This window comes from Chiloscyllium plagiosum, unplaced genomic scaffold, assembly GCF_037043375.1.
Source record: "Chiloscyllium plagiosum isolate Xiang-an unplaced genomic scaffold, Cpla_swu_hap1 HiC_scaffold_13, whole genome shotgun sequence".
Taxonomy (NCBI): Eukaryota; Metazoa; Chordata; class Chondrichthyes; order Orectolobiformes; family Hemiscylliidae; genus Chiloscyllium; species Chiloscyllium plagiosum.
Genome location: NW_028270151.1, coordinates 78,207,176 through 78,223,144, shown reverse-complemented (window position 1 = coordinate 78,223,144; position 15,969 = coordinate 78,207,176). Strand labels below are relative to the sequence as shown.

Below are 15,969 nucleotides of genomic sequence, written 5' to 3'. Positions count from 1 at the left end.
CTAATTTTTTTGGACTGTGTGTTCTCGCAATCATTCTACAGTTCCCATTTACACCTCCTTGTGACCCATCTTCTAATTCTTGACTTGTTCCTTTTTGTCATTTAAACACTCCTGGCGACCAGCCCATTACAGATCTGCCTTTTTATTCTTCCATCTATCCTCTTTCCCTGTCTTTGTACTTGCGTAAAAACTATTATATCTTTAACTTGTCCCCATTCTGATGCAAGATCATTGAGCTGAAACATTAACTGTTTCTCTCCCTGGAAGCTGCCAGACCACTGGAGAATTCCAGTATTGCTCTTTTTATTTCAGATTTCCAGCAATTACAGAACTCATTTGCTTTTGGAGTGGAATAATTTAATTAATTTAGGCACAAATTAATATATTCATGGAAGTCAAAAACAAGTTGCATTTATATAGGATTTTCCCTATGTTAAAGGGACTAAGGGCCTAATTTATTGACCACTCAATATTAATCATAATTTATTTGCACATGTAAATTTGTGTGCATTGCTATACCATGGGAAGCCAATAGTAGACTTACACTTTGGTAGCTTTCTACTCAGTTTCTGACAGGACCGTCAATTGTTCATTCTGCACCCTACACCTCACAAAGCAAGACAGATTGTTGCTTAGTTGGGAATGGAACTATAGGCTACTCAGCTTAACATCTGTCATGAGAAAAATGTTAGAATCTATTACAAAGGATGTAATAACCAAGTGTTTAGAAATACTTACTATGATCAAGCAGAATCAGCATGGCATCATGAATGCCTGACAAATTTATTACAGTTCTATGAGGAGGTAATAGACAGTTAGATAAGGTTTTGCACATAAGGCTACATAAGAACAGACAAACCCCATAGTGTTGAGGGTAGTACATTAGGATGGACAGAGGATTGGTTAACTAATAGAACACATGGTTGGAATAAAAGGGAACATTTTCAGGAAGGCAACCATGCTGGTAATCGTGCTGGGCCTACAATTATTTACCATATAGATATTAATGACTTGGATGATGGAAATAAATGTATTATAGCCATGTTTGCGGAAGATACAAAAAAAGTGGGAAGGCAAGTGGTGAAAATGACATAAGTCTGCTGAGGGACACAGGTTGATTGAGTGGGCAAAAACTTGGCAGATGGAACACAATGAGGAAAAATGGGAAATTGTGCATTTTGACAACAATAGAGGAGCTGAATGTTATTTAAATGGAAATACTGCAGCGAGCTACAACACAGAACGATTTGGGGCCCTTAATTCATCAATTCCAAAAAGCTAGAATCCACGTTCTGCAAGGAAGAGGGAAAGAAAATGGAAGATTGATCTTTATTTCAATGGGCAAGGAGCATCTTGTGACAGAGTGACTTCTAGCATGTTGATGCGTGACTGCCGGAAAGATACTAACCCCAAAATTCAAGTCTTTTTATACCCAATCCAAAGTGTAATCGAGATTATAGTTGGGAGTTGAAGTTGACTGAGTGTTTGTTAGCTTTGTGAATTTTGGTTAACGACTTTAAGATTTGGGATTGGGTGTTTATTTGCCTTGGAAGTTTGCTCACTTGATGTGTTGGTGGCTTTAGGCTTTGTGCAGTTGGTGTGGGGAGATTGAGGTAGGGATGGTTTGCAGGAAGAGATTAAGGGGTTTGTTTGAGTTCTGTTGAATTACTTACAATATGTGAACTAGAATGTAAACTTCCATCTCCCAAGGAAGTTTATTTCTCTGCTACATTAATCCTTTCATGAAGCCTAACAATCATAAACTCAAACTCAAAGCTCACATCATCTATCAAAGCCACTCCCTCGAGTATGCTTACTCTCCAATCAAAGCTCGTTGCAGTCACAGATCTGACTCATCGCAACCTGATCCTCTTATTACTTTAATCCTTGCTACGAAACTCAGCCATTAACACATGATGGAACAAGGCAGTGTCCATTTATCTGACGAGTTTTAAATTACTCTTCCATTTGAGATACAATTAAGTCAATGCATCGTACCATTTCTTACACACTCAAAATAATGATTACAGTTTAAGAGGCAAAAGAGGAATGATCCCAGGATCTGTAAAGTACAGCCTAGAATTGACCAGCATAGATCTTCTCCTCACCTGGAGGGAATGGAGAATCCGAGGTATGTTCCTGATTTCAGTGCTCTCTCAGTGGGAGAAATGTCCTTCCTGCTTTGAACAGAGAAGCGGCTCCTTGCCCTAAGCACAGCAACAGCAGCAGAAAAACTCACACAGACGTTACTTTTCTCTCAGCTTTTATTGCCCGACCTACTGCTTGTTGTCCAAGTCTCTGGTGTGTAATTAAACAATCTATTCCTTACTCAACATGCAGATGAGGCATTCACACATTAAATAGAGTTTTGTTCGAGTCCAATGGGACTGATCATCTACTGTACAATGCCAAGTATTTATCAGGCGATTGCAAATAAACATTCAACGGAGGGGCACTTCAAAATGCCAGCATTCCTCTTCTTCAAGGTTCGTTTTTGCATAGTTTGTTGTGGAGGAATTTAAAGCAGCTGCCTTTCGTCCGGGACTACTTCAGCAAAGGGACAGCTCCTTCGAGGGGGAGGCTGTGTGATGGGGTTTATATATTCAGCACACGGGAGTGGCTCTGGAACACCGCTGAGGAATTCGAAGATGGCGACAATTTTGTCTTCACCACTGGCTCCTTAGCATAAAATCAGAAAGAGTTACAGAGAGAGAGTGAAGTAGTTCCTCACAGCCGCTGCACTGAGTTTTCACACTAGTCAGATATTCTCAAAGTATTTCACAGCCAGTGAATCATTTTGGGAGTTCACACATTGTTGTTTCATAGGAGATGACTGAGCAATAACCAAAATAATCTCACTCTACGGGAAAGTGCAAGGAGACTTTTTTTAACATCCACCTGAACAAGCAGATGAGGCCTTTATGTAACTGGCCCATCATTAAATTCCCACCCCCCCACCTTATTAACACCATTGGTTCACTCCCCATTGAAGTGATACTCATGTAGTGGGAGAGGCAACTCATGTAGAGGGGCTGATGAATACAGGAGGGGGCAAAGTGTAGAGGAGGGGTCATGTCAGTGAGGGAATGGCCAGTTCTGGGGTCAGAGAGCTGGAATTTTCCTGAGCTGGGGCAAATAGGGCAACAGTGGAATCTCGCCACCCTTTAGTTCTCTCAATCTCCAGTACACTCCCACCCATTCCATGATTGTTTAGATTTGGCAGCTCCACAAGAGCCAAGGGTGAAGAGGCAACCTGGGGAAAAACAACCCTGGAATTAGTAAACAGTCAAATCTAGTGTTCAGGTATTCTACATACTAACAGGCTGCTGCTTGTTGTCTGGCTGCCATCATAGCAAGCTGTTACTTTTAATAGAACCTTAAAATGGTGTCTATTGATTGAGAAATTACAATTTTAGCATTTCAGCTTTTGAAAAGATTAGGCGTCAGCAAAAGTATTCTGTATTCTGTTGCCAGGACTGCTCATTAGTTGCATTGAGAAATGCTGAGAGATGCAGGATCTGTTTTCTGAATTGGTTTCTGCAATGCTTTTTGCTAAGGGTTAGGTTTTTTTGCCTCACTAACAGTTGCGATGGACAACATGTCTGGTGATGCAGGTCTAAGCCCTGAAGTATATTCCCTTATGAAAGATTGAATCTGTTTAAGTATTGGAACTTCACATTGATTGCGTTTTAAACCTTCCACAGGAAGTTATAAGTAGGAATTAACAACTTGTTAATATGATGCCAATTAAAATCTCTGGCCGAGATACTGAACAATTCAAACTGCGGTGACTCATTTTCTTCAGGTAGGAGATTGCTCATCAAGATTATAAAGATTTTAAGTTTTAAAATGTTTTCTTGTCTCTTTTTCCCCTTTGTTCCGCTTTTTGTAGCAGATTGAACTCAATACATCTTCCTTCTCTCATTCTTAGATCTCACTTTTGAAGAAGAATCATATAGGATTCAAAACATTAAATCTCTTTTTCTCTCCACAGCGACCTGCTAAGTTTCTCCCAGCACTTTGTTTTTGTTTCTTAAATCTCACAGTTGCCTGGCACCATGTTGTTCTCATCACAGGATGAGCAGTTCACACTTCCAGGATTTACTGGGGAAAATATTTTGGAGCTGAAAGGTGAAGATGATAAATAAAAATGCTCATGGTGAGATACTCTACTCCAGTCTGATCTAGCCTCCAGCACAGCGCTGGGTGGAGAATTTCAATCACATCAGGCTATGACATTATCTGAGAGTTTATCCATTATTTCTGTAAATCCCCTGCAGTTTAGGATATGAAAGTGACAGTACAGCACAGAGTGTTATATAAATGAAGGCAATGACTCCATTTGTGTACAGCTCAACAGTTTGCAGCCTGTCAGTGAATTACTGCAGGGCTGATAGCTCAGTGAATAAAGGGGTGGCACATGCTGTCAAACTACTGCCTCTTCCTGTCTGCTGCTGAAACACATTCCTTGGCTACCTCTCAACCAGACTGTGCCAACACTCTCCAACTTACTTCTTGTCTTCCACCTTTGAAAAATTGGAGCTCATTCAAACTTCTGCTGCTTGGACCTCATCTCATTCCCATTCTCCCTGTAGACCCTGTCCTCACTGAGTAACATTGGCTCCCAATCCATAACACCTCCATTTTGAAATTCTAATCTTGTTTTGAAATGCTCCCATTGTCTTGCCCATCCCTATCTCTGCCATTTTCTCCATCTTTTTAACTGTCCAGGTATCTGCACTCCTCCAACTCTGGCCTCTTGATTTTCAGAGCTCCACAATTGATGGCTAGGCCTTCAGCTCTCTGCACATGAAGCTCTGAAATGCCCCTCTCTACTTCTCTCCACATTTCTGTCTCCCCTTCCTCCTATAAAGGTCTACATCTTGAACCACACTGTTCAGCATTTGCCCTAATCTCTCTCTCTCTCTCTCTGGCTTGGAGCTAAATTTCTTTTTTCAAGTTATGCTCAATAAAGCACCTTTTTACCTTTTAACCATGTTAAAGGTGCTACTTAAACAGTAATTATTTTCAACTGGATCATCCTTTGATCCAACTATATAAATGGAATTGGAATTGACTACAATGAAAAGTTAACAAGTCCTCACTCACAGAGCCATCTCAAAAATAGGAATGAGAAAGGCCATTTAACCCAATTATAAAGCTTGCAAGCTGACTGAACCGTACACAAATGCCATTACATCTATTGTTTAAGTTCTAGTCAGACCTTGCATTCACATTGCTTGGACTTACACCAGAAAGTTCTTGGATTCTGAACGAATAAAGGCAAATAAAAAGCCACGGATCTCTACCAAAGTTAAGGACTTTTGCCCAACCAAGTGCTACCCTAATCCAATTCAACCAGTGTTGTAGAACTTTTGACAAGACAGCACTGCCATGGTAATGTACTGAAACATTTGCCCAGTTTGTAAGCTAGAAGCTCCAATGTACAGCTGAATTAAAGAATTCATGGGGTCTCTGGTGATGCTAAATGGGCTGCTTGTCTTGCACCTCACTTGATTCCAATGGAAAAGAAATTTGGGAGAGGTTTAAAATGTGCGACTGGTTTGATTTTATTCCATTTTTTAAACCTAGTGTTGAAATTTTAAATGAACTTAATTGAGTAATTAAAGTAAGCTGGAATCCATTAACAAAGAAACATGCAAAATTGTACTTAAGACAATCTCTAGGAGATTAAAATCCATATACATGAGAATGGACTGACATGTACTTACTGAGCTCTCTGTCTTTGTCGTGTCGTCAGCCTCTGTTACTGAAGCTATTTGGTGCTGGGACTTGCTGGATGTAACCTGCAGTGGTTCTATACGCCGGAATGCTTCCTCTGTGAAGGCAGCCCTGTAACTGCTCTCAAGGACAATCTTGTCTCCTGGGGGCGTGTACACCTGTCTTATCTTCACAGGTTTGACCACTTTAACTCCAGTCCATGCCTGGAATTCCTGTCTGGAACAAAAGAGGGGGTTTAGTACAAGTGTGTGTTACAAACAGGGTTTCCACAGGTTGCTTGTCACTGGTGATGAACATTTCAGACAAACATCTGACATGCCCTGACAAATATCTGACATTTCCAATGAATATGGCATTACAGTATGCCAATGTACTGAAAACACACCTCCTTCCTTTAAACCAGCCATCTTAGGAATTCAAGGTGAATAAGACTGTCCTCAAATGACTAGGAGAACATGAGGTCTGCGGATGCTGGACATCAGAGTCGAGAGTGTGGTGCTGGCAAAGCTCAGCAGGTCAGGCAGCATCTGAGGAGGAGGGCTCTTGCCCGAAACATTGATTCTCCTGCTCCTCGGATGCTGTCTGACCCGCTGTGCTTTTCCAGCACCACACTCTCGACTCTGTCCTTAAATGACACTTAGCACAAATCATTCCAATATTTACAACTGATTGAAGGTGACCATTTTAGCCTCTCTGAAGAGAACTAAGTCACCAACTACATTTACAAGATACACCGTCCAGCTTGTTTGCTTCTGAATCAGACTGTTCTTAACCTTAATTTCCTATTGGATTCCTATCCTCTCCTTCACAACTCCATTTACTTTCACTGCTGTAATATCACCTGTCTCCACTTCAGCTAACCTCCTGTTGAGATCCTGATCCACCATCTGGACCTCCAAATTTTCAATGCTTCTCTGATCTGCTGTCACTCACACTCTGTAATCATAACTCTCCATTCATTCCATTCATAATGTCCTCACAGGGATCTTGTCCAGGAATGCTTCAATTTGAAAACTTGTCATCATTGTGTTTGAATCTCTCCATGACTTCACCCCATCTCTGTGTCTTCCTGAAGCCATACAACCCTCTAGGACCTTGGTGTTCCTATAATTCTTATCTGGTGCGCAGTCACAGTTTAAAAATCATACCCCTTGGATGCTGTGCTATCAATTGTACAGGTCTTAAACTTTAATTTCCCCCTCCCCCACCCCCGAAGCACTGTAACCACCTCCATCAAGATCCTCCTTTTCTGGCTATCATTTCAACCATTTACTATAAGATTTCTTTCTTTAGCTCAGCGGCAGTTACTTTTACTGATAAAAGTACCTCGGGACTTTTTGGTCTGCAAAAGATGCTATACAAATGCACATTGATCTCCACTCCACAAGGACAAGGAGCTGACCAGAAACAGAAGACCGGCAACAGAACAATAAAATGGAAAATAGTGATCAGGTGCTGTGATGTTTGGGTTTTAAAAGCCTGAAAGAAAAATTAGTTTAAAAGCAAACCTGAAAGCTCTAATGAAAATTGGAAAGGAGTCGAGTATTCTCTCCAATTAATGTTGACATACATCCAAGAGTTATTGTGCTGTTTCTTTGATTATGAAATATGAGCAGCACCAATCGCAGTGAAAATAAAAAGCAGGTCTTAGGGGTCTATTTGTACAGTGATGGTATCCCAACCTCTGAGCCAAGAGGCAAGGGCTCAAGTTCCACCTGCTCCAGAGGGTGTGTAACAACATTGTAGGGATTCTGTGATTCAGTGGGCAAGAGGTTGTTCGGCCCTTCAAGTCCACACCGACCCTCTGAACAGCATCCGGCCGAATCCCACTGCCCTACCCTGTCCATGTAAACCTGCATTCCCCACGGCTAATCCACCTAGCCTGCACATCCCAGGAGCACTATGGGCAATTTAACATGGCCAATCCAGCTAACCTGCACATCTTTGGATTGTGGGAGGAAATCCACGCAGACACTGGGAGAATGTGCAAGCTCCACACAGGCAGTCACCCGAGGCTGGAATTGAATCCGGGTCCCTGGTGCTGTGAGGCAGCAATGCCATCCCCATCCTATCCCTATTATTCCATGACTAGTTCTAAACTGATCACATTATTTGATTTTAATCCACAACCAAATATCAACTAAAATTTCTTGTTTCAAAGTAGACTCCATTTAAGCATACAAGCACTAGAATTCCTGCAGTACTGATCTTGTTGGAAAGTGTAAATTACGGTTTCCAAAACCCTATCCGTAATATTCACACATTATTTGTGCTGTGATATTCATTGCACCTTGTATATAGTGTGGGAGCCTAGAAACCACAATTACACAGTTCAAAATGGCTCAGTAAAGACTTGCTCATCAACTCTCCAGAATAACTCTGTCATTGTTTTTGAACTCCTTAATCAAAACAGTTTAAACCTATTAGAAGGTTACAGGTAGGATAGCAGTCAGACAGACATAGGGTAGTGCATGTACAGAATGTGTCTACATGGTCTAGTTTAAGTTCAGTTGGCAAGCAACCAGTGTGAACCATGCTCCCTATTCATAATCTGGAGGCAGGGCAGCTGAACATGAAGACGCTACTGCCACCTTAGAAAGGGAGGACAAGAGTATCAGGGATGAAGTAAAACATCAGTTAGAGCAGCAGCAGTAAGGAAGAAGGAGGCTTGTAAGGATGGCTGGCTTAATAACACGCGCTGAAAATGTGTTGCTGGAAAAGCGCAGCAGGTCAGGCAGCATCCAAGGAACAGGAGAATCGACGTTTCGGGCATAAGCCCTTCTTCAGGAGTCCTGAAGAAGGGCTTATGCCCAAAACATCGATTCTCCTGTTCCTTGGATGCTGCCTGACCTGCTGCGCTTTTCCAGCAACACATTTTCAGCTCTGATCTCCAGCATCTGCAGTCCTCACTTTCTCCTTAATAACACGCGCTCAACCTGCTTCCAGCTTCTCCTGCCTCAATCTGAGGAGCCCTCTAACATACATAAAATAACTGTCTCAGCCTTCTCCTGAGAAAGTGTTGTGGGCAGGCAAAGTGTCAAGTAACATTCATGCCATACAGGTGCCAGGCAATGACCATCTCCAATAGAGATCATCTAAACATCGGCCCTTGACATTCATCACTGAATCCACCTCCTACCCCCACTATCAACATAGTGGGGGTTACCATTGATCAGAAACTGAACTGGACTTGACATATAAACACAGTAGCTTCAAGAGCAGGTCGGAGGCTAGGAATCCTACAGCAAGTAACTCGCCTCTTGACTCCCCAGAGCGTGTCCACCATCTATAATGCACAAGACAGGAATGTGCTGGAATACTCCCCACTTGCTTGGATGAGTGCAGCTCCAATAATGCTCAAGAAGCTCATTACCATCCAGGCCAAATCAGCTACTTGATTGGTACTGTATCCACAGACATCCACTCCCTCCTCCACTGATGCTCTGTAGCAACAGTGTCTATTATCTACAAGACACACTGTATAAATTCACCAAGGTTCCTTAGACTGCACCTTCCAAACTGATTACCACTACCATATAGAAGGACAAGGTCAGCAGATACACGGGAACACCACCTCCTGCAAGTTCCCCTCCAAGTCACTGACCATCTTGATTTGGAAATACAAGTGTTGCTGGTTCAAAGAGTTGCTCCTTCCCTGACACCACCGTAGGTGTACTTACAGCAAATGGTTCAAGAAGGCAGTTCATTATCACCTTAAAGGGCAATTAGGGATGGACAATAAATACTGACTCAACGAAAGCCTCCATTCCCTGAATGAATAAAAATAAAGCAGTATCTGTTGGATATAGAAATTTGTCACGTGATCACAATTAGCAAATATCAATGAAGTTATCACTTGATATTCTGGTACAGATTTGATTTTGCAATAACGCCTTGCAAATCCATAAGCTCTACCAAGTAGAAGAATAAGGTGAGAGGCACATGGGGCACAATACAATCTGCAAGTGTCGTCCAAGTCACACAGCATCCAGACTTGTAAGTGTATTGCTGTTCCTTCATTATCATTGAGTAAATGTTAAACCTCTCTATCTATACCACACAAACTGCAGAGATTCAAGATCAACACAACTTTCTCAAAGGTTAGGAAAGAGAGGTTAGCCTTATTGGAGATGCCCACAAACCAATGGATGAAAAGAAACAAAGGAAGCTAATGGCCATAAAATAGTCCTATTGCAACATGCAAATAGGCCATCAATAATTCTAGGGGTTTTGCATCTACTACTCTATCTGGCAGTCCATTCCAGGTATAAAATCATCTCTATGCAAAGCAAAACTTCCATCATTTAGCTCTGTTTGCATTTTACTAGTTCAAACCGGAGGCTGCTTCTTTTAACTACATAATTTAGTTGAAAATTGTTATCTAGATTCACGTTCTCTGGAACCTACAAAGTCGGAAGAGGGCACAGATGATTTCTTAATTCAACTTGCTGCCATCTGATTAACTAACAATTCTCATGTTCTTGAGGACTCTGGACAGGGCACTGCCATGTGTGACAGCAGCAGAGGTTCACAAGGCAAAAAGTCCTGTGATGGTGGGATGGAGGACAATTTGAGCAGATTATATCTTACATTATCTGTTTTCTGTAACTAGTTTATATTTTCTCAGGCAGTGTTCATGGAGATATATATTTAAACTGAGCATTTTTCTGCTCTGTTGCGGGTAGTATTGTTGGATATTTCCCATTCAGTTTAAAAGGTGGATGAATCATTAGTTTTAAACTTTATTCAAAAGATGGGAGGTGGAATTTTCAGATCCTGGCCCCAGCAAGCCCATTATTTTCACATTCACTGAGAGTGTGAATACTCTTGGATTAGGGATGAAACAGGCCTCAAGTGGGCTGGAATGGGATATCACCGCCCAGGAGTTCTTAAACCCCAACTATAATTGTGCCATCAACTACTTGGAGGGTTTTAGATAGGAAGAGAGATTCTGGACTTGTTTTCCTTGGAGCAGAGGGAACCCAGGTGGGAATGACTGAGATATATAAAATTATGAGGGACATAGACAGGAAGAAACATTTCCCTTTGGTAGTGGCATCAATGACCAGGGATATAGATTTAAGATAAGGGGCAGGAGATAAAGGTGTTACAGTCAGAAAGCTTCATAACATAAAAGTATTTAGATGTGCACTTATGATGCCAAGGCATACAAAGCTGTAGGCCATGTGCTAGAAAATGGGATTAGAATAGTTACATGGCTGTTCTTGTTTTAAACTGGTCTGGACACAATGGGCTGAAGGGCCTTTTTCTGTGCTGAAGACATCTGTGGTAGAAATTAAAGCTGGCATAAATACAGGAATTTAATGGGCAATCTGGGACATTGGTGAATTGTAGCCTTCTGGGATTTTACATTGCGATTGTACTTGACCATTTCAGCACAGTGTAATTTTATAGGTGCTGCCAGAAATACAGAAAGCCATACTGGGACAAGTTGACAGTAGTCCGATCCCTTTAAAACAATGAGCTTATAATGATCACTGTTTCAGAGACGCTATACAGCAGCTGCAGTTGCTGGAAAATGAGCAAGGATAATGCAAATACCAAGTACAAGCCTTTGATGCTGTCACAATTCCCAAATACAAGGAGGTACTTGTTGTTTTATCAGAACAGCTCAATCATTATTCATAGATAACCCAACAATCCTGTTATGATTTCAGTTCCCACTACTGTTTCCCCAGGACCAGCACACAGCAGCTGTCTCAGACAAAGAGAGGTTTACCAGAGAGCCAGCGGAGACCTAACTTAGATGGGAGAGACAGTTCCAATGCTGGGTTGAAGACTACAATATTGTAGTTTAAACCATTGGACTTGCATTCTGTTTGGAATGACTCAAGTGTAATAAGTGGAATGTTTTTATCTCCTTATCTTTCTTACTTTGACTGTGTCTCTCTGACAACCTGTAGCCCTGATTCTAACACAAGCCAGACATGAATAGTAAGAATTTGAGTGAGTCTCAATTTAATGAATTCATCTAACTTAATGAATTATATCTGATCAATGAGTTATAATCAGGGCTCATGTATCTGGAACTGTGTATCGCTCTGTCTATTCTCTATCCCCCTCATTGTCACTGTATGGGAGACTGTGGAGTATCTTACACAGTGAATCAGATTTCTTGGCTCTGGAGCTTGGAGCTGTCAACAGTACAATGAGCTGCAATCTATCAGTGCTGTGTTCCATTGCTTTTCCAATACTGAATTGTAAATAATGCATCAAATAATGAGGAAACCAATTTGCAACATTGTCTTCTGATTTTCCTCAGTGAAATGTGTTAGTATCTCATAGGTTCTATTAATGGATGTTAAATACCTGATATTTGAAGGAAGAAGGTAAAGCAAGCAAGTATATAAGGGTTAACTTATTAATTAATCTCACCCGCCAGGGTTCTGGTGGTGCAGTGGGAGTTTCCCTATCTCAGAGTTAGGGGACTTACGTTCAAATCTCACTTGCTCCAGAGGGGTGCAAGGGAATCTCTGAACAGATTAAATTTACCTATGTGTGTATAGAAAGAGCTAGCCAGCACTAGGAAGAATTATTAAAAATGATTTTGCAAGCTCCATGACAAGCTGTAAACACAGTCTCCAGCAAAGCATTCTAGTCTTGGTGTAGTTACTTTGTAAAAATCAAACTGCTGTGACACACAGCCACGTCAGGTGGGACCTGAAACTACAAGAGACCTAATCTTTGTGTATTCTTCACTAATACGCTTGGACGTCCTCTTAACACAATGGAAGACTTTGACTTTAAAAAAATCTTTCAGTTTTGTTGTAAACAACTCAAAGAAGATCCATGCAATTGTCATAATTTTGAGTATTGCACAGCAGATGTGTGTCTTTGTTGGTGGCCGACAGATGTATCTGAAGTAAGAGAGAGAGTTAAAATGACCTAGCAACAGTTACAAGGCAGAGCTTATTAAACAAGTTACATGTCAATGCATCAAGTTCTCCTTGTACAAACAGGGAAAATGATGACAGACCCAATGATGGTGAAGACAAAGTGAAAGGAGTTAGTGGCACAGAGGAAGGGAGTGAAGCTGAGAGAGTAACAAAGACAGAGAGAGTGAAACTGAGAAATTAAAAACTGTAAATACAGAAACATGAGGAAGACAATGAAAGGGAGACATAAATACAGCAAGAGACAATGAGAACCAAAAGCTGATTGCCTATCCCTTTGTGAGTTACTTTGTTATTCATCAAGTTCTAGAATTGTCCTAATTGTGTTTCCCTGAACACTTGCTAATCCATCAATGTCCTATGGAAGGTCAGATATCCAAAGAATGAGCAGCATGCTTCAAAACTGCCTCAATAGCACAAAGAACACAAAGCTGCAATTACTGGTTTTAAGTACCAGAGTCTCCTATCAGACTATAAGATCAGCATCATTAGTTTAGGTTTGATAATGATGGACATTTTTAATAAAGGCCCAATGATGCTTTGGGGAAAAAAATAAGACCGCTGCACTGGATATTAAAAAGGAAGGCATCTACTCTCTTCGCCAATATTTCACATGCTGTTAATCAATGTTTATTTTCCCTCTGTACATTTATTCCTTTCTCCTTTTGATATGCATTGCTATTGCTATTTATATAACCGCTCATGGGTATCTATTAGCAACTGAAATACTGAAAGCTGGTATACAGCAGTTGCTGTTGGTTCTGTCCATAGAAAGCAGTTCAGCAGCTTACTGAGGTTTCTTCTGACAAGAACTTGACCTGTCCACCCCATCAGCTTGCTCAATTTGTCCACTGGCCATGGTGTGGAGCTGCTTGTTCAAACATCAGCCTTGGACGAGGCATAATTTTCACAAGTTATACATTAATAAAAGATAGCCTGCAATAATCAAGGAATTAACATGTCTCTGCCAATTTTTCATTTACACTTGATTGTTTGTAGCCTTGGTATCCCTAATCTACAGATTACAGCGTCTGCCTATTTTGGGTCAGATTGTCTACTTTCACCCCCACAGACCTCTGCCACTCTCTCAGCTCAGCTGCCGTTCAAATAATCATCTGCAGCTTTGTTGTCTTTTGAATAGGCTCCTTTAATGCTCCTCTGTCTGACCCTTTATCCTTACTTTGTAAATTTCAACTCAACCTAATCACCATTGGCTTTTAGTGCAGTATGTTTCACTTACACATGAACCCTGCACTCATTGAGCCACATTACCTTCTAGCCCAAAATGCTTCCAGATAAAATTCTGATCTTTGTACAGTATTTAAATCCCTTTTTAATCTTGATCATGTTAACGCTGCTTTATCCAACAAACTCCCTTAAAATTCTCCATGACTATCCCTCTGGCATTGTTCCTCCATTAATGTCACCTCTGTGCTCTGTTAGCTTGATCAGTTCTACATTTGCGACCTAGTTTAGCAGGAGATGGGAGGAATGGATGTGAGGAAGACTAACTCCTGATTGGGGTGAGGGAGAGACTATCTCTTGATGGAGATGGAATTTGAGAACTCCTGATTTAGATGGAGCACCACAGCAAACCCCGAAATATGACAGTTACATTTTGTTCCAATACACAGTGGGCCTGGGGAGTTACCCAGTCTAGCTCATGCTTGCCTCATATATCTTTATGACCAATTGAAACAAATGTCTGAATTCGCCAGTGAGGATCTGATAATGGATAAAACAAATTGAACAGAAGATCTAATTTGAACAAAGGGAGACATAATCCAAAACATGGTTAGATGTGATTTTTAAAATGTGTTAATCATAAAACCTTATCTCCCAGCAGTAAGATGTGCTTCAGACACTTTAAGCTACATCTGGAAGAATGGACAATCTCAGTAGAAGTAATTCAGCTCAGTAGAACGAGCCTTTAAAGGGTCGATGAACCAAGGGGTTGTCTCACTGAAGAACAGTATCCCAAGGGTCAACACAAATTGTCTGGAGTGAGTGGCCTTGCACAGCACTGACCTGTAGGAGGTGGTCTTCACCGCAGGTCTGATCTGCTCCTCCGTGGTGTGCCTGTGCACGGGTTCCCTGGGATGGTTTTGCAGCTTGGTTTCTCTCTGCTGCTTGTCTGTGGCTGGCTCGGAGGGGTGCAGAGTGTGAGCGCTGACGCTGTTGGGCATGGCCCGCTGCTCCTGGCCGGCCTTCAGCCAGGGGTAATTCTCCTTCTTGGGGATGGGCCAGGCTTTGAAGTCGAGCTTGTACTGGGTGTCGCTGGAGAAGGGCACCTCGGAGGGCTGGTACTCCCGCCTCGGCTTGCAGCTCGCCTCCTTGCGCACCTTCCAGGATCTGAAGTCGTGCTTGGAGACCGACTCCTGGACATCAACCGGGGTCCCTCGGGGCTCGGGAGGGTTGCTGGGCAGGGCCGCGTCCGGAGGTACCTGCTGGGCCACGGATCTCACCTCCTGCTCTATGACCTCGGAGTAATTCTGGATAGTCAGCGGCACCGAGAGATCCGATTTGTCCAACTGGCTCCAGAAGCGAGAGAGACAACAGACGCGGCTGATGCACGGCCAAGCCATAGCGCCGGCCAGGCGGGCTCCCGGCTCCCAGCTCCTGCCTCAGCCCAGCGAGCAATGGTACTGCAAAGCCCCGGCCGCAGTACTCCCCGGCACCATCCGGCCGCTTTCACCCGGCTAGAGCTTCCTTAGCGGGCTCCTCCATCAGCGCATCCAGATCCGCAATATTCACAGCGAGCCGGCGCATGTCCGCTCTCCTCCCCTTGCGCTGTCGCTGAGATGCTGCATTGGAAAGTCAGCTCACGTGTAACCCAACCCAGCCCAGCCCCCTAAATCTCCAGCCCCAGCCTCCTCCCCTTGACCACCAATCCCCCTAACCCCATCCCCATCTCAAACCCAATCGCACCCCCTAACCCCAACTCCCAATGTCAACCCCTTAACCACCAATCCCCGTAACTCACAAATCCCAGGGTCATCCCCTTAACCACCAGTTCCCATCCCAACCCTAAGACCCATCCTCATCTCCGATTTTCCCATTCCCCATCCCAACCCAATCCCTTTAACGTCCAGTTCCAGCCCCATCCCTTAACCCTAGCCCCTACCCCCCCCCCCCCGAACCCCCAGTCCCATCTACCTAACCCTCAGTCCCAGCACCTGTCCCCCAGCCCCAATCCAATCCTCCAACTCCTAATCTCAGCCCCATTCCCATCATCACCAGTCCCAGCTCCGGTTCCCCAAACCCCAGTCCCATCCCCATCCCCATCCCCATCCTCCAACCCCATCCCCATCCT

General features: G+C 42.8%; 1 protein-coding gene across 1 annotated transcript; it reads right to left on the bottom strand.

Annotated features, from left to right (window-relative positions):
- Positions 1-1,867: 1,867 nt before the first annotated feature.
- map6d1 (MAP6 domain containing 1) lies at positions 1,868-15,435 on the bottom strand. The gene is made up of 3 exons (XM_043701860.2): positions 14,685-15,435; positions 5,733-5,958; positions 1,868-2,679 (listed from the first exon to the last, which is right to left on the bottom strand). The coding sequence occupies exons 1-3, from the start codon at positions 15,239-15,241 to the stop codon at positions 2,596-2,598; spliced, it is 867 nt and encodes a 288-aa protein (XP_043557795.2). The 5' UTR covers positions 15,242-15,435; the 3' UTR covers positions 1,868-2,595.
- Between the last annotated feature and the right edge of the window lie 534 nt (positions 15,436-15,969).